At 42.9% G+C, this 27,526-nt stretch overlaps 1 protein-coding gene across 1 annotated transcript in view; it reads right to left on the reverse strand.

Moving 5' to 3' along the window:
• Positions 1 to 2,635: 2,635 nt before the first annotated feature.
• ntrk1 (neurotrophic tyrosine kinase, receptor, type 1) overlaps positions 2,636 to 27,526 on the reverse strand; it is a gene marked incomplete at both ends in the record, with an annotated part of 33,520 nt that continues 8,629 nt past the window's right edge. The window contains 13 exons of the mRNA XM_084557685.1: positions 2,636 to 2,821; positions 7,939 to 8,097; positions 8,675 to 8,915; positions 14,280 to 14,452; positions 15,553 to 15,683; positions 15,858 to 16,013; positions 18,213 to 18,315; positions 18,405 to 18,463; positions 18,949 to 19,281; positions 21,631 to 21,769; positions 22,676 to 22,818; positions 25,013 to 25,167; positions 26,331 to 26,399. Coding sequence (XP_084413811.1) covers positions 2,636 to 2,821; positions 7,939 to 8,097; positions 8,675 to 8,915; positions 14,280 to 14,452; positions 15,553 to 15,683; positions 15,858 to 16,013; positions 18,213 to 18,315; positions 18,405 to 18,463; positions 18,949 to 19,281; positions 21,631 to 21,769; positions 22,676 to 22,818; positions 25,013 to 25,167; positions 26,331 to 26,399 — 2,047 coding nt within the window. The remainder of the gene's footprint in view (positions 2,822 to 7,938; positions 8,098 to 8,674; positions 8,916 to 14,279; positions 14,453 to 15,552; positions 15,684 to 15,857; positions 16,014 to 18,212; positions 18,316 to 18,404; positions 18,464 to 18,948; positions 19,282 to 21,630; positions 21,770 to 22,675; positions 22,819 to 25,012; positions 25,168 to 26,330; positions 26,400 to 27,526) is intronic.

The following is a 27,526-nucleotide window of genomic DNA, read 5'->3' on the forward strand; positions in this document are numbered from 1 at the left end:
TGCATATTTCTCCATAGTCGTATAACAGGTATTCTGGATGCATGTTTGTTTTATTTAAAGAGCTATTTATGTGGTCAATAAGCTTGGACATTTTTTTTTTTTTTTTTAAGTTGTAATCATTTTTTGGAGGTTTAAATTGACCCCAATGATAAAAAGTGTTAGTAAATCTGAAGGTTAATTTGAGAAATTCAACATGTGGATGTTTTCTAGTTGTATTTAGTAGCGGTCTGAATCTGAGCAGTGAGCGTGAGTGAGCAGCAGAGGGCAGAGCTTCACAACAAGAACATCGTCTTTAATGTGGACGTGAGCTGCAGGTGCAACACAGTGAAGATTCATCCGCAGGAAAAACAGCTGTCGAGGGAAAATGTGCAAAAAAAAAAAAAAAAAAGTTAATTTAAGAAAAAATATTAGCATCTTCTTCTTTCCTTTTGTTTCAGGAAGCTTTTGCAAACATGAGAAAATTTAATTCTCCACAACTCTGATGTTAGATTAGAGTCTGGTGAAGTTTCTAAGACGTGCATTTGGATTGAAACAAATGGTTTTAATGTTTTGGCAGTAACGCACACACTGGTTCACAATGATCAGATTAAAATGAATCTCCACTGAACATATTATAATAAAAAATCGACGTCCGGTAGTTGTGCTTTATATGACGAGGTGGAAGATTGGAAGGGAAATGTCCCCCCCCCCCGCAAAGATCTAATAGGACTTCCATTTTAAACACGGCCTCATTTCCAGCTTTTATTCCAGTCATATTCCACATCTAACCAGGGTGGAGCCTCGAGTGCTTATTCAAAAAAATCCTGAAACCATCTGAAATGGAGGGAGGCCTTTCGGATGACGGGGGACAAACAATAATCCTATCTGGACAGAATCTGCTTGTAAGACACTGGAAGAAACAATGAGCTAGACACGAGTCCTCCGAGTGGTTTTCATCCCACCGGTTCACCAGAGGAGGTGGAGGAGGGGGGGAAAAAGAAAAGAGAGAAAGCAAGAGACAGAGAAAGGGATGATAGCATTACTCACAATCCATTACCACTCCCTGGAGACGCTCTGCATACAGAGTGATGGAGCGAGGGGAGGTGGGGGTGAGGCAGAGAGAGAAAGAGGGAGAGAGAGGGAGATAGGGAGAGAGGCTCAATTTATTTATTTTTTATTTTTTTGGAGGGTGTTTGTTTGCTGGAGGCCCGGCGGCGGTAAGGCAATATGAAACTTGATTATTCCTTTTCAATAACCGTCTGCTGAGCATCCCGTGGAGACGTCGCATGTTGCTGATTAGTTCGTCAAAATAATAGGAGGCTCTTGAATAGCCTTGTTAAGATGTCTAACTTTAAGTACAGAAAGCGGCCCCCGACTCATTGTTGGCGCTGAAGCGTACGATAATGACGGATTGACTGATGGAGGAGGATGTTCCCGCGCGGGCTGCAGCCATTTTTTAATCAAGTTTGTTTATTGTTAAGAGCAGACGATATACAAAGTTCTGGAGTAACAATGCATATACATATACATATACATATATATATTTTAGACATTAATACAGAGTATGTACATTCAGTATTTACACTTGAAGGCATCGCAGTGGTTTGTCCGCCGGCTCCCCAGCCCCTGAATGCACCCCCCATTCATAGCGGAGGCCTGACCTCCAGTCTCTGTTTCAGTGCCATCTGCTCCTCTCCTCCTGGACTCTCACTTTTAATCCATCTGCTACATCTAAAGCCATCTCAGGGTGTCACCTTCCCACCATCTTGCCCCCTTACCGAATTTCACCGCAGCGCTTTGATTGTGGAGGTCGTTACTGGAGCACGTTGGGCCCGCTCCGGGCGTCCAGCCGGAGTAGCCGTAGGAAGCTTCTTTTACAGTGACAATTAAATGTAAACACAGTAGTTAATACACCAGGAGACACGTTCACTGCTAATAGTCAACATCTTCTTCTTTGTGAAAAATATTCATATGACACACTGGATTTGACACGTGAGAAACAGACGAGCTTTCGTTGTGATTATCTTATGTACATTTACTGAAAGCCTTTAAATAACGTTCCATATCAAAACGTCCAAAATCAGGGACTGTTCTGTACAAATGACCCAAATCTGGAAAATGTGTTTTCACCCCTGACTCGTGTGACGTGGAGTGCCCTCTCTTCAGATCAGCTCTTTCATCTTTTTTTAAAAAAAGGCGTCAGGGACATCTTGCTGGGACGTCCGAGCTAAAGATCCCTGACAAGCCCTCATCCCAACCTGGATTCCCAGCAAAGCCCCACATACAGTTACTTCAACACTTATCCATGCATGTCTCTCTCCATCAGACTGATCCCACTCCAGATAAACTTTAAACACTTTGGTAAACATTTGACAGGTTTCCACAGGATGCCGGGGAGTGGGGGTGGGTGGGTGGGTGGGGATGGGGTGGTAAACAGAGAACCGGGTATAGCTGGAACGAGGCAAAATTGAAGCGGAAAGGTTCCTGCAGACCGTTCGTACCTGTCCGTCGAGTATCAAGCAGCAACTGGTAGAAATGGGAAATGAATTCATCCTGGCTTGGCGACTTTTAACCGAAACAACAAAAATGAATCTCAAATCAAAACTCCGACCTCCCCAGCCTCTGGTCTCCGGCCCCTGGTTGGCTCTCGGCGCCGTTAGCCGAGGATGTCCAGGTAAACCGGCGGGTTCTTGACCAGAGCCAGCAGGCGGCTGTGGATGTCCTTGATGACCATCCTCTGCTGGGGCTCTCTCTGCCAGCAGCCCTGCATCAGGAGGTACACCTCCTTGGGACAGGTGCGCGGCCTCTCCAGCTCCCGGCCCTGCGTGATGCATTCGATGGCCTTTGGGGGTGAGAAGGTCAAATAATGAGTCATTATCAGTCGGTGTACAGAGGCAGTTGAAATTATTAAAGACCTCAGCTCTGGTTTTTGCATTTAAAGGGCCGGCGCACCCAAGTTTTAATTATCGTCTTGGCTCAGAAACTTTTAGTGGAATGAGTCTTTTAAAACCACATTAAAGAAGAACCCACATGACTCGTAGACCTGGAAGGAATCTGAAAACATTTCCATGCATGGATTCATTGATTTCATCGAAGTAAAAACCTCAGAGACACACTGATCATGCCCGATCAGTCATTAGCTGCCAGTAGAACAAACAGCAGAGATTATGTTTCACCAGAGCCAGAAAAAAAAGACGAACGAGAGGCAGAATAGACTTAAACCCAGCAGTGGTTCAGTTAAACCTTAAAGTCAGCTTGCTAATATGCTGATACACAGCATAGGAAACGTCTTAGGTTAATGTGCTAGCATGCTAATTAGCGCAGGATCAAGCTGCTGAAAAATAAAGATTCAAAAGCCAAAAGCTGCAGTTATGCTAATGGCCTCAGAGGCTCCCTCTAGTGGCGCTCCCCCTGGTAGCTGGCTGCAGTAGTGGTCACATTATAAGCCCCGCCCACTCTATGTTAGTAGATGGGTCCAAGCTAAAGCAAAAAAGATGGCACCGCCCCTATCCCCAGGAAACTAGCTTCAGTTTGACCAAGTGGAGGAAGCAGAAACACGTCGTCCATGTTTTTCTACAGTCTATGCGCCTTCGCAGACGTCCAAGTTAAAAGTTTTGGTCTCTAGGGTTAATTTCTCCATTTAGTTTTGCATAAATGTGGCTGCTTTGAGTGAAAGATGTACGCTAGCTTGTCTTTAGCCTCAGCTTCCCCTCGTTGACTGTTGGTAAATGAGCAGGGAGTTGGGTGGAGTAAGGCACTGCTACGATGGAGACGGCTGGAGACGCCACACAGAACTTCAAGAAACCTGAGAGCGACATCCCGCACATCATCCACCTTCATATAGTAATGGACTAAACAGATATGTTGATATTTTGTCAACAATCAGCTCATCCTCTGGGGAACATGACTGTTCGTATTCAGTCTTTTCAATAGCTCTTCAATTATTTCAGTGTAGTCCATGCAATCTTCCTCAGATTTATGCTTCTACCTCAACACAATGAAGAACTGAATGATCTTTTTTTTTTGGGTGCTCACAGCGCCGAACAATAACATTTAAAAGAAATAGCAAAATGTTTGCTACTGATCACACACAAACTTTCAGCCAAAGAAAGAGGCGCCACAAAGAACAGCTGATGGTGAGCTCTGAAGCTTTATCTGGAGCAACACCACCGCCATTGTTCCTGGAGAGAGATTCATTCTTCAGAGCTATGAGCAACATGACAGGAGCTAGAATCACCATCACTGTGTTGACAGAAATCTTATTTTGATTTGTGCGTCTTTGTTCAGAGACCGTGCAACAACAGTATTAAACATAAGTCTACAGCGAGTAAGCTGTAGACTGCTGGTCTCAGTGAGAGCATACTGTCACAATCAGTTGTTGTGGAGCTGTTTACTAGACTATGCTGCCACAGTGAAGAAATCCAGCCATGCATTCAGAACTTTTACTGAAGCATACACCAATCAGCCATAACATTAAAACCACTGGCAGGAGAAGTGAACAAAATTGACCTTCTAGTGACAATCCAATGTTCTGCTGGGAAACGTCTGGACCTGGCATTCATTGGTGTGGATGTTACTTAGACATGTAGCACCCACCTAGACCAGACCACACACCCCCACCCCATAGCAATGACACTCCTTGATGGCAGCAGCCATCCCCAGCAGGATGCAGCCTGACACAGACACACACACAAAAACACTTTAGGAACAACTCAAAAAAAACAAAAACATGAAGAACAGCACAAGGTGTTGACCTGGCCTCCAAATTCACTAGATCCCAAACTGATCAAGTATCTGTGGGATGATCCACAGAGGACCCTCCCCTCAAAGGCCCCCCACTAACACCACAGGACACCCTCAGAAGGCCCATGTCCATTCTCTGATGAGTCACCACAAGGGAGACCTGTACAATATTAGGACGGTGGTCATAATGTTATGCCTGATTGGTGTTTACCGGACTAAACTCTTATCAGAACATGAGTCCAGATAGCACGGAATTTGTTTTCATTATGAGACGTGTTTCAGCCAGACTAAAAATACCTCTGCATCAACTGGACAGTCCTCCAACCAATCAGAGACATTTAGTTGTAAACTAATTTAACTCCATGTCTCTCAGATGACGTGTTTGACTACTAGTGATGTTCTGTCCATCACCACGGCTGATAACATAAAGCCCCGCCCAAAGAATCTGATTGGCCCAGCAGATCGTTGCAGGGGCAGAGTCGGTTCTCAACAGAGAGACTCCAGACCAACTTTCCAAAAAGTCAAAGACAAAGAGGAGGAACAAAGTAAAATACTAATGAAAACAGTTCTCAAACCGAATTAAATGCCAAACAATAAAAATAGGTTTTTATGATGGAATTTAAAAACAGGCAGTGTCTGAGGCAGCCTAACAAACACCATCTTCTCTGTGCTTCAACCTTGATCTTGGTTCAACCGGAGGCAAGTGGTCAGTGGACCTGGAGTGAGATCCCATTAAATATAAGCGAGAATTTCATTTTTATTTTTTTTTTTAACTCTGACTCTCTGCTCCAAAAAAGCACAATATTTTTAATAAATGGCACAACAGCCTCCCCCTTTACAGATTTACAGATGCGTGCCCATTAGCGGCGACCTCGAGGACAAATGAGAGCAGCCGAAATATGAATAACCTCCGGCTAATGGCTGCAGCGACGGGCTCGGTTCACACGCTCCCGCTGCTCAGTGAATAAATCACTGTCGAGGATGAGAGAGAGGAGTTCACTGCGCTCTCCATCCGAACGGTCACTGACTCAGTCTCTTCCCCGTTGTTAACCTTGGCCTGATCCGCTGAACAGAGGAGTCCTGTCGCTGCCGAGCCTCTTCAAACCGTCACACAGGCTCTTCTGTAACGGCCTGTTAGAAATGGCCGCTGCCGCCGCTGCCGTGTCAGTGTTTTGGGATGATTTATCTCCACCGCCGAGTATTTAGGCAACGCGATAATTTCACCTGTCCCTCATCGGCCGAGACAGATTAGGTTAACGAGGTTAGGGCTCGTTGGCCCTGGGCAAAAATGTTCGGCAATGAGATTAGAATCGAGTGCAAGGGAAAAGCGATCCACCCTTCTCTTGAAAGGAGAGAGGGTTACGGCCTGTAATAGCACCGCTGTGGTCACAATGGAGTCCCACATCTTAGTGCTCGGGCTGAGAAGGCTAGACTGGGCTGCCCTTAATTACTATGAACTTATTGATTGGTTTAAGAGCGCTCAGTAAAGTCTCCACGGCTGCAGTGAAAGCGGTGCGCTCTGCGACTTTGAACGATGTGAAAGCGATGTTTGGGTTTGCACGACGGCTGGTTAATACAAGTTAAATTTAAGAACAGTAAACGCACTCACTTGCTATGAATCAACCATTTTAGGGGAAATTTTCTTTGGTTTCTGGAAGATAACAGATGAGAGGATGTTACTCTGATTCCTTGTGCGTTAAATATGAGGCTACACTTCACTGACTGTGTATAAAGATGGACAAACGCCTTCCTGACATCAGGCATATGTTGAAGCTCAGTGTGTTATCTACAGCTGTCTACATCTTGGCAGCGCCTGACTACACCTAACTCACCTAGCTGAGGCTAAAGACGGCTAGCAACCAGTGAGGACACACCTTTAATTAATATGTGCACTTAATTATGCATAACTTTACTTTAAGAAAAGCAATTTATCAGAAGTTTTAACATAAAAAGACAAAGAAAAATGCAATAAAATACAAACTAAACATAAACGAATGGTGCAAGGCTTTGAAATGCATCATAAATCCATAACTCAAGCAAATCTAGATTAGTTCTCGGTCCTAATATTGTTAGGAACATGATTCCACAAGGGATGGGAGTGGGTGAGCAGAGATGTAACCAGTAAATTCTATAAAATAATCTCCAAGTACAGTTGTCATGAATGGATGAATTAGCTCTAGAGACCAAAACTGTCTCTGTACCAGGCTGTAAAACATGTTTATTTCTGCTCTAAAGGTTTTAACGTGGAGGTCTACGGTGATGGATTCACTTCTGGAGACAGCCAGTGTGCACCACTTTTCACCTTTTCTAAAAAAAGCTATAAATTCTGTAATTTTCGTGCTTTAAATTTCAGTATCATTTTGTGTTTGATCTTTCTGTTTTTGTGCTATTTATGGCTGAGCTGACCGGCTCTCTTGTCCACAACACCTCATTGCATGTTTGTTGTTAACCCTGCGTTAATCCTGCACATGACACATAAACCTGAATCTGGATCTGGATGATTCATTATTAGATGTCAGCTAACTGACCACTCCGGGTCGGAGAGGAGGTCCTGCCTCAAGTGGAGGAGTTCAAGTATGTCGGGGTCTTGTTCTTGAGTGAGGTAGGATGGAGCAGCGTCTGCAGTGATGCCGGCGCTTGACCGGTGGTCTGTCGTGGTAAAGAGAGAGCTAAGACAAAAGGCGAAGCTCTCAATTTATCGGTCGATCTACGTTCCAACCCTCAGCTACGAGATCGCGAATACAACCCTGATAAGTGGGAGAAGACAATGATGACAACAATGACTAACTGACTGCTTGCTCTAGATTCACATCCTTTAATGTGACAGTGCTATAAATAAAAAGGGAATAAGAGTATTTCTCAAACATGTCAAACTGCTCCTTTAAAGAGTAGAAATGACATTCCTCCCCACGCATCTAACGTTATCTTTGTAGTTTTGGTTTTAAGTGTCAGGATTTTGAGTGAGTCTGAAACACCAGAGAACAGTGTGATTTAAAAACCGAAATGTCACTCAAATGGATTGAGATGAAAAAGAAAAACAAGAGAAAAAAGGGAAAACCATCGTAACCAACACTTCAAATGAACCGATGGGATTTGTGTGTCTGTCCATCAACTGGTAGTAATGTTCATTTGCTAAAGGACATCCTGGCCTCTAAGAAGGATTATTTACCATTAGACCATGGAGCCAGCACTGAGCATGTTTCCAACCAAACTCACCTCGCTGTTGGACAGCTGATACCAGGGCTGTTTGCCGTAGGTGAAGATCTCCCAGAGGACCACGCCGAAGCTCCAGATGTCGCTCTCCGTCGTGAACTTCCTGTACATGATGCTCTCGGGAGGCATCCAGCGGATCGGCAGCATCGTACGCCCGCCCACCTGGAGATTAAATAACATGAGTCTCGGTATTCGCCCCAACAATGCAGATAGTTTGGACAAAAAGAGACTAAATAGACTAAATGTAAAAGAAGGATTTTACCGGAAAACCAGTGGTACATGTTTTTTTATCAGCTCTTCATTCATGGAAAAAAGCTGAATCTAATTAGTTCATCACAAGTGGCCCATGTCCATTCTCTGATGAGTCACCACAAGGGAGACCTACACAATATTAGGAAGGTGGTCATAATGTTATGCCTGGTCGTTAATAAATCCCTCAATTGCTTGAAAATTATTAAATAAGTGCATTTTATTTGGTTTTGCAGGTCCAAAAGTTTCCCAGCAGAACACTGAACTGTCACAAGATGGTCAATGTTATTCACTTCTCCTGTCAGTGGTCATAATATTGTGGCTGATTGTTGTAGTTCTCTGAATTATCCAGAGGAACCAGAGTGTCATATTTCCACTGACCGGTCTTGTGCTTGCAGCAGAGTCTTGGACGTAAACTAAAACTCCTCTTGCACCGAACCTTCAGGTTTTCACGTGACCCCCCCCAAAGAACCCACATCATCCCACTCACTCTATAGTAATCTGTGCTGTAGATGTCCCGGGACATGCCGAAGTCTCCGATCTTGACCACCAGACCCTCCCCCACCAGACAGTTGCGGGTCGCCAGGTCACGGTGGACGAAGTGCAGCGACGCCAGGTAGACCATGCCCGAGGCGATCTGGGCGGCGATGTGCAGCATCTGAGGCAGAGTCAGCTGACCCAGAGGGGGCATCTTCGACTCCTCCAGGATCCGAGCGTCCGGGCCGTGAGCTCTGTAGGGGACACAGGGGTAGATGTAAGAGTTCAGCTTTATTGTTGTTTTGGGGGAAAATTAGATTCTGGCAGAGGTTGACGACATACTCAAGTAAAAGCACTAATCCAAATTAAAGATATTATTAGAAAGATGTAATTAAGCGTAAAATGTTGTTGATACTGATGCAGCGTTTTATTGCTGTAGCTGCTGGAGATTAGTTTAATCCAGCAGCTCCACATCAAGGGGTCGAGGGTCCCTTTACAGGATCACTAGATAAAGCTGAGGGGTCATGAGATGATTGATGAGGTCGGGTCGAGACAAAAACAAAGCTCTGTATTCATTTGGTGGACTCCTCTGGTTGTCCCAAGATCAAGGTTGAAGCACAGAGGGGACGGTTGTTAGGCTGGCCCAACATAAGATCCCATCATAAAACCCACAGCTTTTTTTTACTGGGTGTTTTAGAATAGTATATTTATTTGTGCTTTTTCTAATGTTTTAAATGTGTTTTATACGTTAAATAAATCATCTTATATCATATGAACTAATCTGAAAGCCAGACCTACTCCCACCCGCCCACATTTTTTATTTTTTTGTGGCAGAAAGTTGTTCTGGAGTCTCTCCGTTAGGAACTGAATCTGCTCCTGCAAACATCTCCTGGGCCAATCAGACCGTTGGGGGCGGGGCTTAATGTGGTGACGGACAGAAGAATAACAGTAGTCATACACGTCATCTGAGAACCATGGAGTTGAATTTGTTTACAACAGAACGGCTGCAGTAGAGGCGACATCCACTGTCGCATCTTTTGTAAAAGGTATTGACAGCAACACAGCTCTGATTGGTCGGAGGACTTTCCAGTTATGTGCAGAGGTTTTTCTTTTCTATATAAGTTGAAACACGGCCCGTAACCAAATCCCAAATTTTCTGGTAAGAGTTGAGCCCGGGTCACGACCACGGTTTAGAGGAAATGTCTCTTTAGTTGAGCTGTTAACTGACGCATAACTGAAACTACCTTTTTGAACCTTCAATATTACATCAGGTGTGTCAAACTCATTTTAGTTCGGGGGCCACGTACGGCTCAATTTGACCTCAAGGGGGCCGGACCAGTTACATAACAGAATAATAACCTAAAGAAACAACAACCTCAGACTTTTTACATTTGTTTTAAGAAAAATAAGAGTAATTTGGGCACATTGGTGTCTGCTGTGTAGTCCTGGGTCTCAGTGTTGTCTTCTGTCCACTTCTCTTTCTAAAACAGTGGACAAATTAGGAATAGCAGCATAAAAAAGTATTTTTTTTTTTAAAAAAAAAAAAAGTAATTTTCACACTTTGCAAATTCCTGCTACGGGCCAGATTAGACCTTCTAGCGGGCCACTTTTGGTCCATAGACCGTATGTTTGACACCTGTGCATTATATTATGCACTGATTTAGTTTGGTTCCGTAAAAACTGGCTCTTAAGCATGATTACAGCTGTCAATAAACTAGAACTGGAAAATACACAAGTATCTCAAAATGTTTTTTATCAGAGTGCATATATTTAGTTATTTTCCACTACCAAACCGAAAGAACTACCTAGTGTATGAAGGGCAAGTCAAGAAATTCTTCTCTCTCCAAATAATCTCGTTTAAATCATCTTGTCAAGCACCTCTTACATCTGGTTATTAAACTTCTTTCAAGGGAGATATTTTATCTAGTTTACAGAGAGAGCACAAACATGTACCGACACAAACCTTTTCTTCATATACAACATACTACATAGGAGATAAGTAGGATAATCTTATTAAAATATGAAATCTAGATGAGGTTCAGACATGTTGCTACAGAATAACCATTTCTTTTAATTTAAAAATGTAATTCATGTAATTTCTGATGTCTCTTTTCATTTGAAAAATATGTTTGAAGGCAGAATAGACTCTTCATTAATATAAAAACAAGGTTTATGATTAAAATACATTGAACTGCTTCTATTTTCTAGATAATTAACAATGTGCCCATACGAGTGCACCTGATTCCATCGGTAAAGAACAGAACCCTCTAGCTATTCTTCTCTGTTTCCCTTTGCTCTTCATGTTATTCCAACACTATCATTGGCCTCCTGGCACGTTGGTAACTATGGCACCAACCTTGGGTGACCTGAGGAACAATGACCTCAGCGTGCAATCTGCAGATTGAACATTTCTGACATATAAGAGAGATCCTGAGAGCAGCTCGACCGGTGACTGTTAATAGGAAACATAAGGCTTGTAATACGCCTACAATTGATTTGCAATAATGCAATTCAGAGATGCAGAGCACATTGACTCCCAGTTGTTTGTGTGGATCATAAACACCCACTCTCACGTCCAACTCCAGCCCTAAATGAGCAAATCCCAGCTGACGTGTCTCCATCCATCCTAATATCTCTCCTCTCCACTTTGTCCCCTCCTTACAAAGGAAGTTGTCTATACAATCACTATTAGTTTAAAAGGCAGGTGGCAGGGTGGGAAAGCAGCTGCATCGTGGGGCTCTCAGACGTTTCACCCGTTCTGTCTGCTGGAAATGCGATTTTCCATCCATTGGTGAAACATATATCTCAGGAAGATTCTGTCGTGCATGCATGTGTGTGTGTGTGTGTGTGTTTGTGTGTGTTTTCATCCCCAATCTGTCTCCTGTGGAGGACACCTGGCAGACAGCGTCCACTGCGTCTGCTCCAGCAGTGCTGTCAGATGCTTTCCCAGGTGCCAAGTGAGCTCTGGTAGGTCACCACGGCCATCCAGAGTTAGAAATTACAGCTTTAATCACGAATAAAAAAAAAAAACATCTTACGCAACATTTTAAGTGTTATTAGGAACTAATTTGCTGCATAACTCCTTCTTGAGATTCCACATTAGCTCAGTGAACGGTTCAAGGACTCATCAAGGGCTGAAGCTGGTTCTTTAGCGCGTCCATCAGTATTCAACAAGAAATCGTCCACATTTCTAAAATTCAACCAATTAGTGATGAATGACGGGAGGACATCGTGTAAATAATATAACTGTGAATCCAGCAGATTCAAGCTATTTGCTCAGAGTGTGTGTGTTGTTTTCATCTCTATCTCATTCTTCTCTGCGTTTGCATCCATCATGTAAACATTAAGGATGAGCTCGCATGATGTGTCCTTGTGCAGACCGGTTCGGTGATCACTTAAACGTTTGGTTAAATCAAATGGAAGAAAAACAACAGTAGAACTCAGGGCTATGTTTAATAGTGAAAGTAAGAGCATTTCCACACGTACAATGTGAAGGGAACTCAAGGGATTGGGACTGAACAGCTGTGTAGCCTTAAGAAAACCACTAATCAGTGAGGCTAACTGGAAAAAAAGGCCTCAGTTTGCTAGGGAGCATAAAGATTGGACTCTGGAGCAATGGAAGAAGGTCATGTGGTCTGATGAGTCCAGATTTACCCTGTTCCAGAGTGATGGGGGCATCAGGGTAAGAAGAGAGGCAGATGAAGTGACGCACCCATCATGCCTAGTGTCTACTGTACAAGCCTGTGGGGGCAGTGCTATGATCTGGGGTTGCTGCAGTTGCTCAGGTCTAGGTTCAGCAACATTATGTGTCCAAAGAATGAGGTCAGCTGACTACCTGAATATACTGAATGACCAGGTTATTCCATCAATGGATCATATTCCAAGATGACAATGTCAGGATTCATGGGGCTCAGATTGTGAAAGAGTGGTTCAGGGAGCATGAGACATCATGTTCACACATGGATTGGCCACCACAGAGTCCAGACCTTAACCCCATTGAGAATCTTTGGGATGTGCTGGAGAAGGCTTTGTGCAGTGGTCAGACTCTCCCATCATCAATACAAGATCTTGGTGGAAAATCAGTGCAACACTATTAAAGATGTTTTTGGAGAGTTTTTCCTTTTCTGAATCAAAGGTCAAAGGTCAGAAGAGTTTGGTTAGATATGAAGCTCCTCAAAGCTAATGTGTGATTTATGATGTGTGGGTCTAGAAATAAATAAAATAAACTCTGACTTAGATTTAATTGTAAGAGGAAGGAGAAGGAAGTCAGCTTTTTCTACGTCCTCGGATAATTCAAAGACCTTTTATTTCAAATAGGACCAAAGACACCATGAAGTGCCTCCACGGTCGTCCTCACGGCTGCTTGTTGCATCTCTGCCTTAAACACACAAATCCTGAGTGACCACTGGAACCACACACTGCACCGAGGTCAGCTGAGTGGCTTTGACTTTTAAATACTCCTCGGCTTTGTCGGATAATAAAGTAGCTCACACACACGCCGCTGCTGCTTTTAAAAAGGACTACAGTTACCTGCGTGGTAGAGGTTCTTATTGTCAACAACAGAAAGATGACAGAAAGCACTGATAATCATTTATCACGTTATAATTTAGTTGTAAGTAGATAGCGTGGGGACTCATCCTCTAAGTGGAGGTCTGTGCATGAAAAGACAATAAATGACAATATAGGACAAAACATAGTTATAATAATATAAGTCTGTACATTGATTTAAAGTATTTTAAATGCCTTATATCTGCCTTTGTGCATTATAAACTAATGTTAACTCTTTATATTGAACGTACTGTATACATGCTAAACACATGTCGTTAAAGTAAAATTAAAAGGTAGATTATTCATATGTAAATCAACTAATTGATTAATCGTCTAATTCTTTCAGCTTTAGTGTAAATAATAAAAGCAATCGTGGCTGAATTCCTTTTAGCTGCTTCTATTTCATTTTTCCGACTAGAGATGTCCTGATCGGAATGATCGGAACGGACCGGGCTTCAGCCAAGTCTGATGTTTTGAAGTTATTTATTTTAGGTCTGCTGTGAACCAAAACCATGTCTCTGTAGCGTCCAAACGTCTTCTTCTTCTTTTTTTAACGCCAATAAAGAGGAAGAAGAAGAGGAACCAGAATCACATAACTAAACACCTCTGCTGTGTGGAAGAACTTTACTCTGGAAAATGAGGTGATATGTTTGGTGAGATTTAGTTGATCATCGTTCAGTACTACCAACTTCATTCAGGTCAAAGGCTGCACCCAAACAACAACAACAAACACTGAACATTTAAAAGAAGAGAAAAGTTTCCTGGAGACAGCGTCAAGGAGAAACATCTTCCAGAGAGGGTTAGGGAGTTTATGGCAGCGTTGGATGACCAGAACATTTCTGGAGTAGAGAACACAAGGTACCAGCTACCCTCTCCACACTACATTAACTTTGACAGAAAGATTTATTGGACTGAATCCAGTCCACTCTAGGAGAAGACAAGAAGTTCCTCCCCTGTAGCTTCCTAAAGTCTTTCCTTGTCTTCCTGGTGTGAAGAAGCTTCTGTTGCTTTTGACGCAGCCTCTACTACAGAACTTTTAATCTCCACTTTACTTGTGATCGTCTACGTACCGAAGGAAGCGGTTCAAGTCTCCGTGCCTCATGTACTCGAACACCATGGCCAGCGGCTCTCCGTCCGTGCAGACGCCGTAGAATCGTACGATGTGCTGGTGCTGGAGCACCGTCAGCAGCTCGGCCTCCCGCTGGAAGTCCTGCCGGGTCGACTCGTTGGCGTCCTTCAGAGTCTGCAAACACGGAAAGATTACAAGTAAGACGTCATAAAATGTGCACATATTAACTCGTTAGAAGATCCACATACATATTCAAATATTTCAAGTAATAACGTTGACTTCCCGCTCATAGCTTTGGACTGAATTTCCTGAGAATGAAACTGCTGCTCATATAGAAAATGTCAATAAGGAAACACAAACGTTGAGCTAGAGAGTTTCCATAACTACTATCAGTGCGAATCATGTGAAAAGTTATATATAAATGAAAGAAAAGAAGATATTAGGCATAATTAATGACTGATTATTTGAATAAATGTGACGTTAATTTGTTTTTAAAAATTTAGCCCACCATGATGTCAGCGGGAACAGCTATGACAGCTGCTACAAGAAAGAAGAAGTTACTAAAAATGACATGCATTCATACATAAATCTGACAAAAAGTAAAATATTCTGCACAGATGCCTTCAACTAACATGTTGGTTCTTGGATTTCAAATATTTAAAAGTTAAAAAGACTAAAGACCGCAGATGGTGGGGAGTTTTTTCTTCTCCCTTGCTGCTCAGATGAGTGATGATGTCTTATAAAAGCACATAGTCTGATTAATGGGATGATAAATCTGAGCAGAGCCAGACTCACTGTTTTTTCTTTTTTCAATTTAATTCTCTGCGGTTTGCATTAACCTGTTGGAACTTGAGCCGCGTATTAAAACCACCTGACCGTCCTCTGACGAAGACACTCTCAAACCGCAGGATGTAATTTCAGCACATGGAAGACTTAAGTGTGAGCGCAACGTTTCGGTTCCTCTCGTCGGTGCAGCGTAGTGAATTAAATTTATAACACAAGTGAACAACAGAGACGAAAGAATTACTTTTTTTTCTGAGCCCTTTGCAGTTTTTCAAATTATTTCCTGATTTAAAAAAAAACAAAAAACTTTATTTTTACATCCACTTGAGCAAAAGTCTGCAAGAAACGCTGCAAATAAATCTTTTCAGCACTCTCTCCTCCACTGCTTAGACCTCACGCTAACAGCTGACGTTTTCATGTTTGCTGCCAAACCACATTAACGGTGACGCAGCTTTTAAAACAGTGGAGAGGAACACGTAAGAGTCACTCACCTTGATGGCAACCAGCATCTTGTCGCTGTCGGGGCTGAGGTTTGCACACTCTGCCAGGTAGACTTTGCCAAACGCTCCTTCACCCAGCTCCCACTTCAGCACGATGTCCTGCCGCTTAATGTGCTGCACACCTGAGATCACAAAACGCACTGAAAACCTGGGAGCATGCACGCTGAGAGGCTTGACAGTTAACACCTATGACTTATTTTGTCTTTTCTGAAAACATTTAAATTCAATTTTACAGATTAACAAACAACAAACGAACAAAATGTGAGTTTATTCAGAGCGGAAACAAAAACACTCACACATGTCTTTGTCCTTGATGATGCCGCAGAAGTACTGCGGGTTCTCTACAAAGCTGGACAAACCCGAGTCTTCATCCGAGGAAGGCGGGCTGGCCCCGAAGTTCATGAAACGAAGCGACACGGCCAGGTCATCCTCCGTGCCCAAAACTGATGAGCCTAATGAAACGGGGCGGGACGCAAAAGAAGCAAAACTGAGAGATGTGTTGCACCTAATCAGTCTCCAACCATTTGTGATTGCGGCGGCCATCAAAAGAAGCAATTCAGAGCTCATTTTTCCCCCTTCGAGGAATCGACATTCTCTGCCGCCGACTTGGTTGCACATTTGTTGGTGCCATGGTGACAGATGATGACAAGCGCTAATAATCACCATCATCAACCATGTGGTAATCAGGCCACATTGAAGTGAAAGAAATGACCATACAGGAAGCCTGAACGGTTAGCAACCCCTGACTATAGTGCGTATTAAAAGCCAAACAAGTGGGGCCCAAATTGTAAAACCCCACTCAGCGAGGCAAACCACAGAACCCCCAGAGTCCGACACGGCGGAAAATGGAACAACAAGGAGAGAGCACCAAAGCGATGGAGGGAAGGAAAGAGGGAGCAGGGTCCACTTAGGCAATCAGGCCCACTTAGGCACTTTGAGAGATGTGTGTGAGTATTGTGGGGGTTGGGGGGTTTGGGGGGGGGGGGGTCCGGGTGGAGCTATATCACAAGCTAGCTGTTCCTCCATCCATCCATCCATCCCTCCATCCATCTTCTTTAATGGCCCTCACCACGTGCCGGTGGCCGAGGGAGGCTTCGGCCGCCGTTCTCGTGCAGTAATTAAGGCACTTTAGCCCGGGGGCCGACACAGCGGCTGCCTGCGAGCAAAGTTACAGCTCAGTGGAAATCCTGTATTAGTCCGTCCCTCCTGTGCATTACCTTCTCAGAGTTGCCAGAGCCAACTGGGATTTGAAACAATAATTTGGCAGAACATTTGATGATGGCTTATTTCACTTTACGTAAACATTTTTTTTCCAGGTTGATGGAGACAAAATGAGTGCGGCAGGCAACGGCGAGCATCAGAGCTGGGAATAGCTTCTTTTTTTAACTTTATACAACCTTCTTCCTCGTCAAAATGGCTTACCCACAATGCATTTCGAAGATTCAGGTGTGTTATATTGGTAGCAAGAAATTAAGAGCAAGCTACAGAGGCCTGATCAGCTCACTGTAACTCTTTACCTTCATGCATCTAATTTAATTTGTTAATTTTTTATTCAATGCAACTAGAGGTGACATGTTAAAGGAATAGTTTGCACATTTACTTTCTTCAGCAGATTCAAGCTAGATTTAAGCTACTGCGTTGAAGTAGGCATAGCAAAGATTCAGCGTAGCTCCCTGGCCTATGCCGTAGCCTACAATCGTAGTTTGACAACTACACATTACGGCAACGCAGCCTGCAACAGCTGTGATTGGACCCATGCATTTATCTCCAGTACATCTTTCAGTGACCGACCAAGCGCAGAAAATCTTTCCAACTTCTACAAACCATCTACTAAGACGTTTAATTAGCTCCAACTCTAGAAACTCAACCTGGCTGACTAGCCACCAACTAGCGTTTTAGCAGCGTAATTGCAAAACGAATTTACACAAGTATAAATACGATGGCACGGGCTCTGCAGAGAGCCGTTGCAGAAGCAAAGACCAGGCTTTAGATGAGAGGACTGATGCCACTCTCGTATCTGTGTGCTAAATCTAAAGATAGAGACTGGTTAGCTTAGCTTAGCTTAGCATTAACATCACAAATTATCTGATGGATGCATAAAACCACTTCTAGGCGTTAGTTCATCAAACAAGTTAGATAGATTGTAGCTGAACTTAGAGACACAGGCAGGCAAGCAGTTGATCAGTGTCTTCTAGACTTTATGCTAAGCTAAGTTAAGCTAAACTAATCACTTTGCATGCGTTGGATGTCAAGCTTTTTTAAACGGGTTTGGACCCAGGTAGAGACAAACCGTGATGTGAAGACAAGACACGACGGAATATTAGTGAAAATGAGAGAGTTGCAGGAATGATAGGTGAAAAAACCTTTGGTGGCAACGCAACTAAATTGAAATTGATTGACATATGATGCAAACACTGTGTTCTGATGATATTTACGGAGAGGAAAAACCATCCCTGACCAAATCTACCATGCTTACAGCAAGATAGGAGCGTGGGGTAAACCCAGATAGAAGAGTTAGCTGTATCCATTCACTAGAGATATTTTTATGTTCTGCTTGTTTCACTCTAAAACATTTCGGTTGGGAAACATACGAGAGGCAACCAGAACCTGGAACATCAGCCAGTGAGGTTAAATTACTTCTTTTAACTTACGGTGAATACCGAACTTTGAATGCTGGCCACACTTGTTGATAACCAAAAGCATGATGAGCAGGAAAGTGCAGGCGAACACAGCAAGACCCACGGCCACAGACACCTGTCAAACAAACACGTTCTGTTGTTAATATCACCCGCAGACATTCCTCTTTAACCAGGAAAGATGGATGACGCACACACTGGACGCACCACAAACACTCGACTCTCCGGGTTCTCCGTGACGTCCATGTCTGACTTGATGGTCGGACCTGAGGGGCAGAAGTCAGACTCGTTAAAGATCTCACACCATTCAGTCAGTGTTGAAGAGACTTGCAGAGATGTTTCAAAGTCAATCAGAGACTTACTTGGATTCACATTATGGACTGGCATGTGGGAAGCAAGAGCACAAACACATTTATGACAAACACACATTCAGCAACGAGGCAACTTGGGCTTTTTTTAACATTTGTTTCCTGCCCTGACTTTTCAAACATCCGTACACAAACTGTTTCACTGCCAGTTCAGTGCACCGCCCCAATCCTGCTCTAAATATCAGAATCCTGCATTCTCTGGTTTGCAATTGATTAATTTCCTGGATTTCCCGAAAATAGAAAAAAAAAAACCTCAGAGTTTCAGAGTTATTAGGGACGATAGATCCGCCTTTTAGCCGCTCTAATGGCCTCCTCTGCTCGTCGTGGGTTCCTAATGGAGAGAATAAACACAATTCAGCTGCAAAACAGTTTCTGGAAGTCACCTGGAATGATTCCCTCGGGGTCTAGCGGGTCGAACGGGTTCTCCATAAACTTCCCAACAGCGGTGGCCACGTCCCTCCCCAGCTTGTTCTCCACGATCAGAGTGTAGTTGCCGTTGTTGATGTGGGTCGGCTTGTTGAGGAAGAGGCAGCCGTGTTTCACTGATCCGTCGCCCGAGTCTTGGATTAACTGGGTGTAGGCGTAGACGTTCTCTTTCAGTCTGACGCCGTTGTAGAGCCAGGTGATGCTCGCGTCGGGATTCCCGTCCACGGCGAAGGGGAAGCACCAGTTGTGCTGCTGCACGGCATCTTTCAGGAAGAGGATTTTAGCTGAAACTGTGGAGAGTTTAGTGCTGGTTAGAGGAGAAGGAGAGTGACCTGGAAAGCTTCTAATCTGTTGCAGATGCTTTTATTTAACGTGGAAATTAACACTTAAAAGATTAGTTTGACATTCTGGGAAGCAGACAATTAACTTTTGAAAGGTATTAAAAATCCCATGTCCACAACCTTTAACTCTCCTCTAAATAAACCTTTTGGAGAGGGGCAGGCTCGTTGTTTCTGTTTATCTTTGTGCTTTTCTATCTTCTGATCCATCTTCTCAGCTAGAGCTGCAATAATTGGTCCATAAACACATTGGTTGATTAGCAGCTATTTAAATCTTTTCACATGTTGTTTTCAAGCGTAAATACCAAATACCCCAGCTTCTCCAGTGCAGTGATTTGTTGATTTTTTCTCAATTTTATATCATTGCAGATTAAATATATCTAGATTTGAGGTCGACTTGACATCTGGAGGCATCACTGTAGGCTTATTTTTGAGATTGCATCAACAAAATCATCATCTCAGGCTTCTTTTTAGTTGCATAAAAAAAAATCTTATCATCATTCACTAAAGTAAAAGCTTTAATACCCATATATATGTGTGTATATATATATGTGGGTGCTGATGAAGTACAATAATTGAGTAATAAGTCAAACCTTAACTGTCTATGTGCTCAACCTTACATGCTATGAGTTTCTGCTGAATGTGCACCTCAGTCACATATCACATAAAGTTCCCTTTAGGTTCCCGCAGAGTTTCCGTGAATCAATGTTCTCCATCTGCGCTGCAAACCTGCGCTGACCCGCTATGAATAATGAATCCTGGTCGTCGTCGTGCCCCCGACCACAAAAGCTACCTGGAAGCTCTGCTGGACATGAAGTTACAGGAAATGGCCTCGTTTAGATCGAACACGACTCTCAAGTGCAGAGACCCTTCATCCTGCCCGGGCCGTTCCGCTGCTCTTAACCCGTGACCCAGCCCCAGAAAGTGCTGCGCTAGGGGGGATACCGAGGCATCCGTCTCTTTACTCAGAGCTCGCTGCAGTCCGTTACGCTGAGTGAAAATGAGTGCTATTTATCACATTTAACTAATCATCCATTAGCGACCTCTGCTAATCTTACACAAGCTATTTCTCTGCAGGGGTTAAAAGGAAGGCTAGAATTATGTTTAATGAGCCTGCCAGGTCTCAGACTTCATTGCAGAATATAGACAATGAACATTTTGAAATGTGGCAAAAACAAAAAATGCTTCCTGGCCCCGTTTAAGGCAGAGTCACAGTTAACTGCATGCTTTGAATTTAAAATATTCACTTTTGTGACGATGGATATTGATAAAAATCGTTCTTTGATTTATTTTCATCTTTTTTTAAATTTAAAGTTTAAAATCTGACATGATTTAGAAAAGCTCTTTTATGAAAGAGAAGCCACACGAGTACCATGAATCAATGGCTCAGAGAGCCACTCAGCAGTAAACACCCACTGTTCTGGGAGGTAATTAAGAGTAATTAAAGGGCTCGCGGTTAACGAGTGTCCGTCCACCAGGGGGTCTGATGTTGATAGATTAGCTGCACTAACACATTTACAGACTGCCAATCACTGCGGATGAAGCGGTTTTCCGGAGTAGGAGGGAAAAGTCCATTAGCACAGGCTCAAATCAGATCTTAGCGCGGGTTATCAGCCCCATTTTCCTGATGTTCATTATCTGTCCCTTGATGCTCGTGCATTTGGCTTCAGCTGATTGGCGCCCCCGCTCCTTTTTGCCTTTATTTTCTAATGAATGTCACTGAGTTGGTGATATATGATATTGTTTGGGTCGTATTTGCAGTAATGTATCACTAATGCATCTGACTGTGTCTTCTGCGGGACCACTGGGTGCTGTCATTCTCCACCGTTCCTCAACTTCCAGATGCACTAATGCGTCTGGAAGGAGAAAACAACAGTGAACCTCTTGGGTCAAGCTGCAGCAGTAATTTAAAAGTACGGCGAATATGAGGTGAAAGAGTTCTCTGAGAGCAAGGCGAGATAAATTCACTTCCCTTTGTCCTCTCATTGTATCCCTGCATTAAATGGCAAGCCATACCTGCAGCACTTCACTCAGATTATTTTAACACTTCTCCCCGGTCGCCAGAGTGAGTGGCAGATGACAGAGAGCTCCATTAGAAGCATGGTGGGTACATACTCGTATTTGTGGAAGGGGCATTTAGAAGAAATCAGTGTAGTGCATTTTTCCTTTCTCTGCCTGTCCACCCTGCCTGCACTAGAAAATGGCCTCAGTGTGCTCTCGCCCTAACCTCCATTAAGCCAGGCGACCTGCATTGAGCCTGTGAGCTTTCAGGAGCGAGGTTTTTATTTTGCGGGCACTTACACTCAATGTCCAATTGCACCATCCCCTCCCTGGGCCCAGCTTGGTTCTCGGCCTCACAAGTCAGGTTGTGCAGGTTGTCCTTGGAGGAAACGTTGGTGAGGTAGAGGACCAGCTCTAATGTGGAACCCCAGATTCTTTTCTGCAGCAGCCGGCGGCGCACACAGAGAGAGCAGAGAAGGTTAATGCAGCCAGTTACTACCACATATAGATCACTTAGAGGTGTACAGGTTAGAGGGATGAAATGGGATCCAATTTACTCTACTGTAGATCAATAGATTAGAGAACCCAGCTGGACCTGTCACATGTCACTTTAAGAACAATATGCCTGATCTTAAGAGCTTTACAGTGGGACTAAAGGAGGTAAAACAATCACATCATATGCAAAACTGTGCAAAAGTTTCAGACACTTCCAGATATATGAATGGATCAGTATACTAAAATCTGTAAGTGCATTTGGGTTTTTAGGTGAAACACCGTCTTTCTTTAAGTTAGCTAGCTAATTCATTCAGCATTCAGCAGGAGAGCAGCTGTGCACGCGCCCCTCGAATCACGTTGTGAGTTGCCAGGTTGCTTTGACAGATGGTTTAAAACTGTACGTAGCGTGTGCAGATTGTGTTTCACGCACAATCTGGTTTTATACATCGAGCAAACATGTAACTGTTTGAGGACGATTACTGGACTTTACCTGCAGACGTAACGGCTATAATATTGGCTATGAAATACAAAATAAAACTCTGCAGATATAATCAGATCACTCCCAAAATTAATTTTGCAGCACGGTAACGACTCCCAGCATACAACCAGAGTCATAAAGATGAAGAAGGAGCTGCAACAGATGGCAAGACTCCCTCAGACCCCTGCTCTCAGCATCATCCAATCCATCTGGGATTACATGAAGAGAAACAACCTCCTCAAAGACTGCGTGCAAGAACCGTCGCTGCTTTACAGGCACAAGGTGGTCACACAGATTTTGCATGAAGTCATTAAAAACTAGGTGGGTGTTATTTGTAAAAGCACTTTCTCCTTTCGCAGATTACTCGGGTACCTGTGTGTCGAAGTTAGAGGCCAACTCATCGGTTCTCCATCTCACGGTGGGAGTGGGACTTCCTGTCACACGACACTCAAACGTGAGGTTGCCTCCTTCTTGAACCTTGGACTTGGGAGACTCGATGTTAACCTCAGGCAGACCTGCAGAGGAGACACAGCAATGAGCGCAGGTTTCTACTGTGATGTTATCACTAAGTGTGGAGCCGAGAGTTTTTTTTTTTTTTTTTTTAGCAGTTCAGAAAAAAAACAGCACACGGCCGAAAAACTCTTATATGTTTCCCGGCAACAAGATGTTCCTGCTGTATGTGATTAAAGCAACAATGTTCAGCCAATTTCTTCCCATCATTTGGCTGCACCTGCTTGTTCAGGCTTTCATGCACTGAAGAGGAACAACTAATTAATATTTAATAAAGATTAAAAATGTCACAAAGGTTACGCAGAAATATTTAAAAAAGAAGTTTAACTGTTCTTTTTCTATCTCAAAGAGCTATCTATGATTATGCAAGTATTGTACTGATTTCAAAAAGTTTAACTGCTAAGCACAGGGTTTTCAAGATTTCACATCTCGTGAAATCCTCTCTACTTTTAAGTTCAGGCTTAAGACTTTCCTTTTTGATCAAGCTTATAGTTAGAGCTGGGCTGAACCATCCTTTAGGGTTAGGCTGCAATAGGCCTAGGCGAGCACATGTCCTCTACTCTCTTCTCTCTCGCACCGAGCTCTAGAGGTGTGCGATACCGCTAGATTTGGTATCGATCCGATACCAAGTAAATACTGGGCTAGTATCGCCGATACCGATACGATATCGATACTTTTTAAAAATTAAGGTGGATGCACCATCAATCTGAATCAATCTAAATCTGAATTAATTCTCATGACATTTAAGTGTTTTCGTGATTTGCCTTTTGGATTATTAATCAATTAAAGTTCAGTACAGAATTTGGTTTATAAGTAAAGAGAAAATAATTTATCACAATAAAAGTTTTTGTTCAGAAACAACACAAAATGATCACTTGAGGACAAATAAAAACAAAATTTTTTTCAGGCATGTTCAGAAACTACAATAAAAACCTAATCTCTCCCTTCATTGAACTTCTTTCTGGATTTTTTTTTCTTAAATAAACAAAGTGTAGAAAATTATCACTCCACAACAAATATTATAAACAATGTAAGGACGTGTTTAGGAAGTACAATACAATACAAAAATAAGAACATTTCTCCCCTTTAGTGCACTTTTTTTTTTCTTATCAGCATCTGTAGGGGCCAAGTAGGCGGGGATTTTAAAAATTTCTATATGCTTTTACAAGTTTGTTGTGCCACTGTATCTTACGACCTTTTTACAAATAGCACAACTTGCTATCGTTTCATTTTCGGCCCGAAAATATAACCAAACAGCCCTATTCTTTCTCTCGTTGCTGCTGGCCGAGCCTGGCTGGTAGCGGTGGGCGGTGTTCGGTCACCTGCCGCTGCGGAGTCACATGACGGTAGGCCTACAACAAACTCACGCGAGGGGGAGGAGGAGCAAAACGAGCCTGATCTGCTCTGTGACAGCAGCGGCATCTAGACAAACAGAGTCAGGTCGCTTCTTTAATGAAACGAGAGAAACTGAAACTTAAGTATCGATCTCATTACATTGGTATCGATCAATCTCGATACCAACGTTGGTATCGATATTATCGATATTTGGATCGATCCGCCCACCTCTACCGAGCTCCTGTCCTCTAATTTCTCTTCTCTGGCACTGAGTTCCTGTCCTCTAATTTCTATTCTCTGGCACTGAGCTCCTGTCCTCTACTTTCTTATCTCTGGCACTGAGTTCCTGTCCTCTAATTTCTATTCTCTGGCACTGAGCTCCTGTCCTCTAATTTCTCTTCTCTGGCACTGAGCTCCTGTCCTCTAATTTCTCTTCTCTGGCACTGAGCTCCTGTCCTCTAATTTATTTTATAATTTCTTCTCTATTACTACTCATGCAGTTCTGTTCAACTACTGTATAGCATGTTTACTGCTGTGTGTTGTTGATTCTACATGTATGCTTTAGTCAGATGTATGTATCTATGACAGATGTATGTTTATCTTGTTCCTCCAATCCTCTCTCTTCTGTCTCTTTTCTGTCTCTACCCGGCCGGCCTTAGGCAGAACAGTCCCTCCATATGAGCTTAAGGTTCTGCTCAAGGTTTCTTCCCCAGTGCTTGCTCTGGGGGTTTCAGACCTGATTTTGTAAAGCTTCTTGAGACAATTTGTATTGCTATTGACACTATATGAATAAAACTGAATTGAACTGAGATACAAATGAAACAACATGCTTCCCTGCAGTGAATCTCCAAAAATCCAACTCACTGCAGTTGTCTATCTCCAAAGAGTTGAGGAGTAAATCCTTGTCATCGGACGAGCAGAGCAACATTTGACTGTCCAGGTCGCCGCGGTCATCGATATGCCACTGCTGCAGCCAGTGGAGGTCGCACGAGCAAATGAGAGGGTTGTCCCTTAACACCCTGAAAAGATAAACGAAGGAGATCATCATCCTAGACGTTCAGTTTGAAAGAAAAAATAGCTTCAAACGTTATAAATAAGGAGGAATTAAAAATGCTCTCCTTAGACGTCAGGTTAAACAGTTTTGACTCGATGCAACGCACAAACTAATCTAATAGGCTCTAAAACGATCTCCTTTTAAAAGCTCCAATTTAGACGGCTAGAGACGTATGGAAAAACCGACATAATAAACATCCTTGAACAACTTCACCTTTAGCTGGAAAACAACCTTTCACAGCCTCTAAATTTAGACACCTTCAATAATGATTTTACTTCTCTTTCGCTTTCAGAAAACCTTCTGAACCATAAGCAGCGGAGAGGTGAAGCTGTCTCGCGCTGAAAAGGCAAAAAAATAAAGTTAGAAAAGAAAAGGAGATGTCTATTTTTTTTAATGCCTGAATACGTATGTTCACCTCTGATTTAACCTCGGTAAAAAACAAGGTTGAATATTGAAAATAATATAGAGACAAAGCTTTATAATGATTGCCTTCATGTGTAGCGTCTTTTTATTCTTTAAACGGGCGAATGTAATGATGGTAGCTAAGAGTGCAGAAGCCTCTGTTTTGGTTTTAGAGCGGAAAAACAAACTCTGTCCTTGGAGAGTTCAAATCTAGCTGCAGAACATTAGCCATACTGCTCCGTGGCTGCAAGATACTTCACTGTGAGGTGCATCCAAATACATATTTTGCCAAGAAATCCAAAACAGAAGAACAGGATGCAAACCTCGAATGATGCAAATGAATTTAAAGAGGTCAAATATGACTGATATGACTACCTGTCTGTCACCTACCTGACATCTCAATGAATATATTTAGAATTCCTCTTTTATTTGGCTCATTAGATTCAGATTCAGAGAACTTTATTTATCCCAACAGGGCAATTCATTTGCAGCTTTTCCACATGCATCCCATGCACGGTCAATCAATCAATAGACAAACAAGGAAGCCAAGGAAACAATAAGTGCATGGGCACATAATAATCAATCACAAAATCAGTGCTCATTGGAATCAATAAAATCAATAATAAAATAATAAAAATAAATAAATAAATCCCATGGATAAATCAATCATTTAAAAATGACTCCAAGGAAAGAGAGGATCCTCGTTCTGGATTTAAAGGGACTCACAGGTTGAGCAGAGGTAGAAAATGAAACACCCTCCAGCTGATGTGTTCCAGAAGGTTTGAAGCCAGGTTCCTAAAAATAAAAACCAAAGACACATGTTATATTATCAACACAGTCTGACCTGTTTCATATCTAGTTTGTGATTTATTTATACCTTAACAGATAAAGATATCTGCAGAAACGTGTTACCACCACATATACATGTTGTCTGTACATGCTCCAGTCTTGTCCACATTGTGCTTTGAGGAGGACCACATAAATGCGTCCAACAAAAACCAAACAACCCTCGTCTTAAATATGTTATTTTTTCAGCGTTGTAATCCGGTGCCGCTCTGCAGTTGAGTCACGCTGTGATTTGATTGCTCGCTCTCAGAACAATGTGTACCTGCCTTGAATTACACTCGGTGGAAAAACGTTAATGCATCCAAATGGCTTCTGATCAATTACCTTGGCAAGTATTTCACACCAACCAGGAGCCACGCTCACAGCCGCCACCCCCCCCCCCCCCCCCCCCCCCTCCACCCAGCCACCCAGCCAGCCAGCACACCTCTCAGTGTTTGCTTAGTGTTCGGTACATTAGGCGATTAGTCCAAACAGGAAGGATGCTGCTCGGCTACAGTACGCGGCTTGAGACGCTGCAAACGGCTGCATTTAGGTAAAAAAAGTTTGATATTTATTGGGGAATTGTACAATTTTTTTAAAGTTTGCTTTTAAAACTATGGTTGGTTTGTTACTGAAGCTTGGTACAGTATGTCTATGAAGGCTCTCAGTCATCCAGGTCATGGTATATCCAAAAACTCTACAAGTCCAGTTGCCTTTCTTTAGTATTTTTTGGATAAGCTTGCTAACCCTTAATATATTTACCTTTATATAGTTTTTTCTCTTACCTTATTCTATCTATATCTGACTTGCAGGGTCTTGCATGCCACTGCAACAACTAAATTTTCCCCTCTGAGATCAATAAAGTCTCATCTGATCTTAAAACAAGAGATATTTTAGGTTTTTAATCACACTGGTTTGATTGATCTGTTCCTTGAGACTAAAATGCATCTCAAGAACTGCAGGATCGGCTGTCATGACATTCTGTATCGACATCCGTGGTCCCCAGAGGATGAAAACCCTTCACATGGGTGGTCCAGAGTCTAATATCGCTTCAGTTGCTCCATGAACAGACAAAATATTCTTTTTTTCCCCCAGAT

This window comes from Chelon labrosus (genome assembly GCF_963514085.1).
Source record: "Chelon labrosus genome assembly, chromosome: 12".
In the NCBI taxonomy this organism is placed as follows: Eukaryota; Metazoa; Chordata; class Actinopteri; order Mugiliformes; family Mugilidae; genus Chelon; species Chelon labrosus.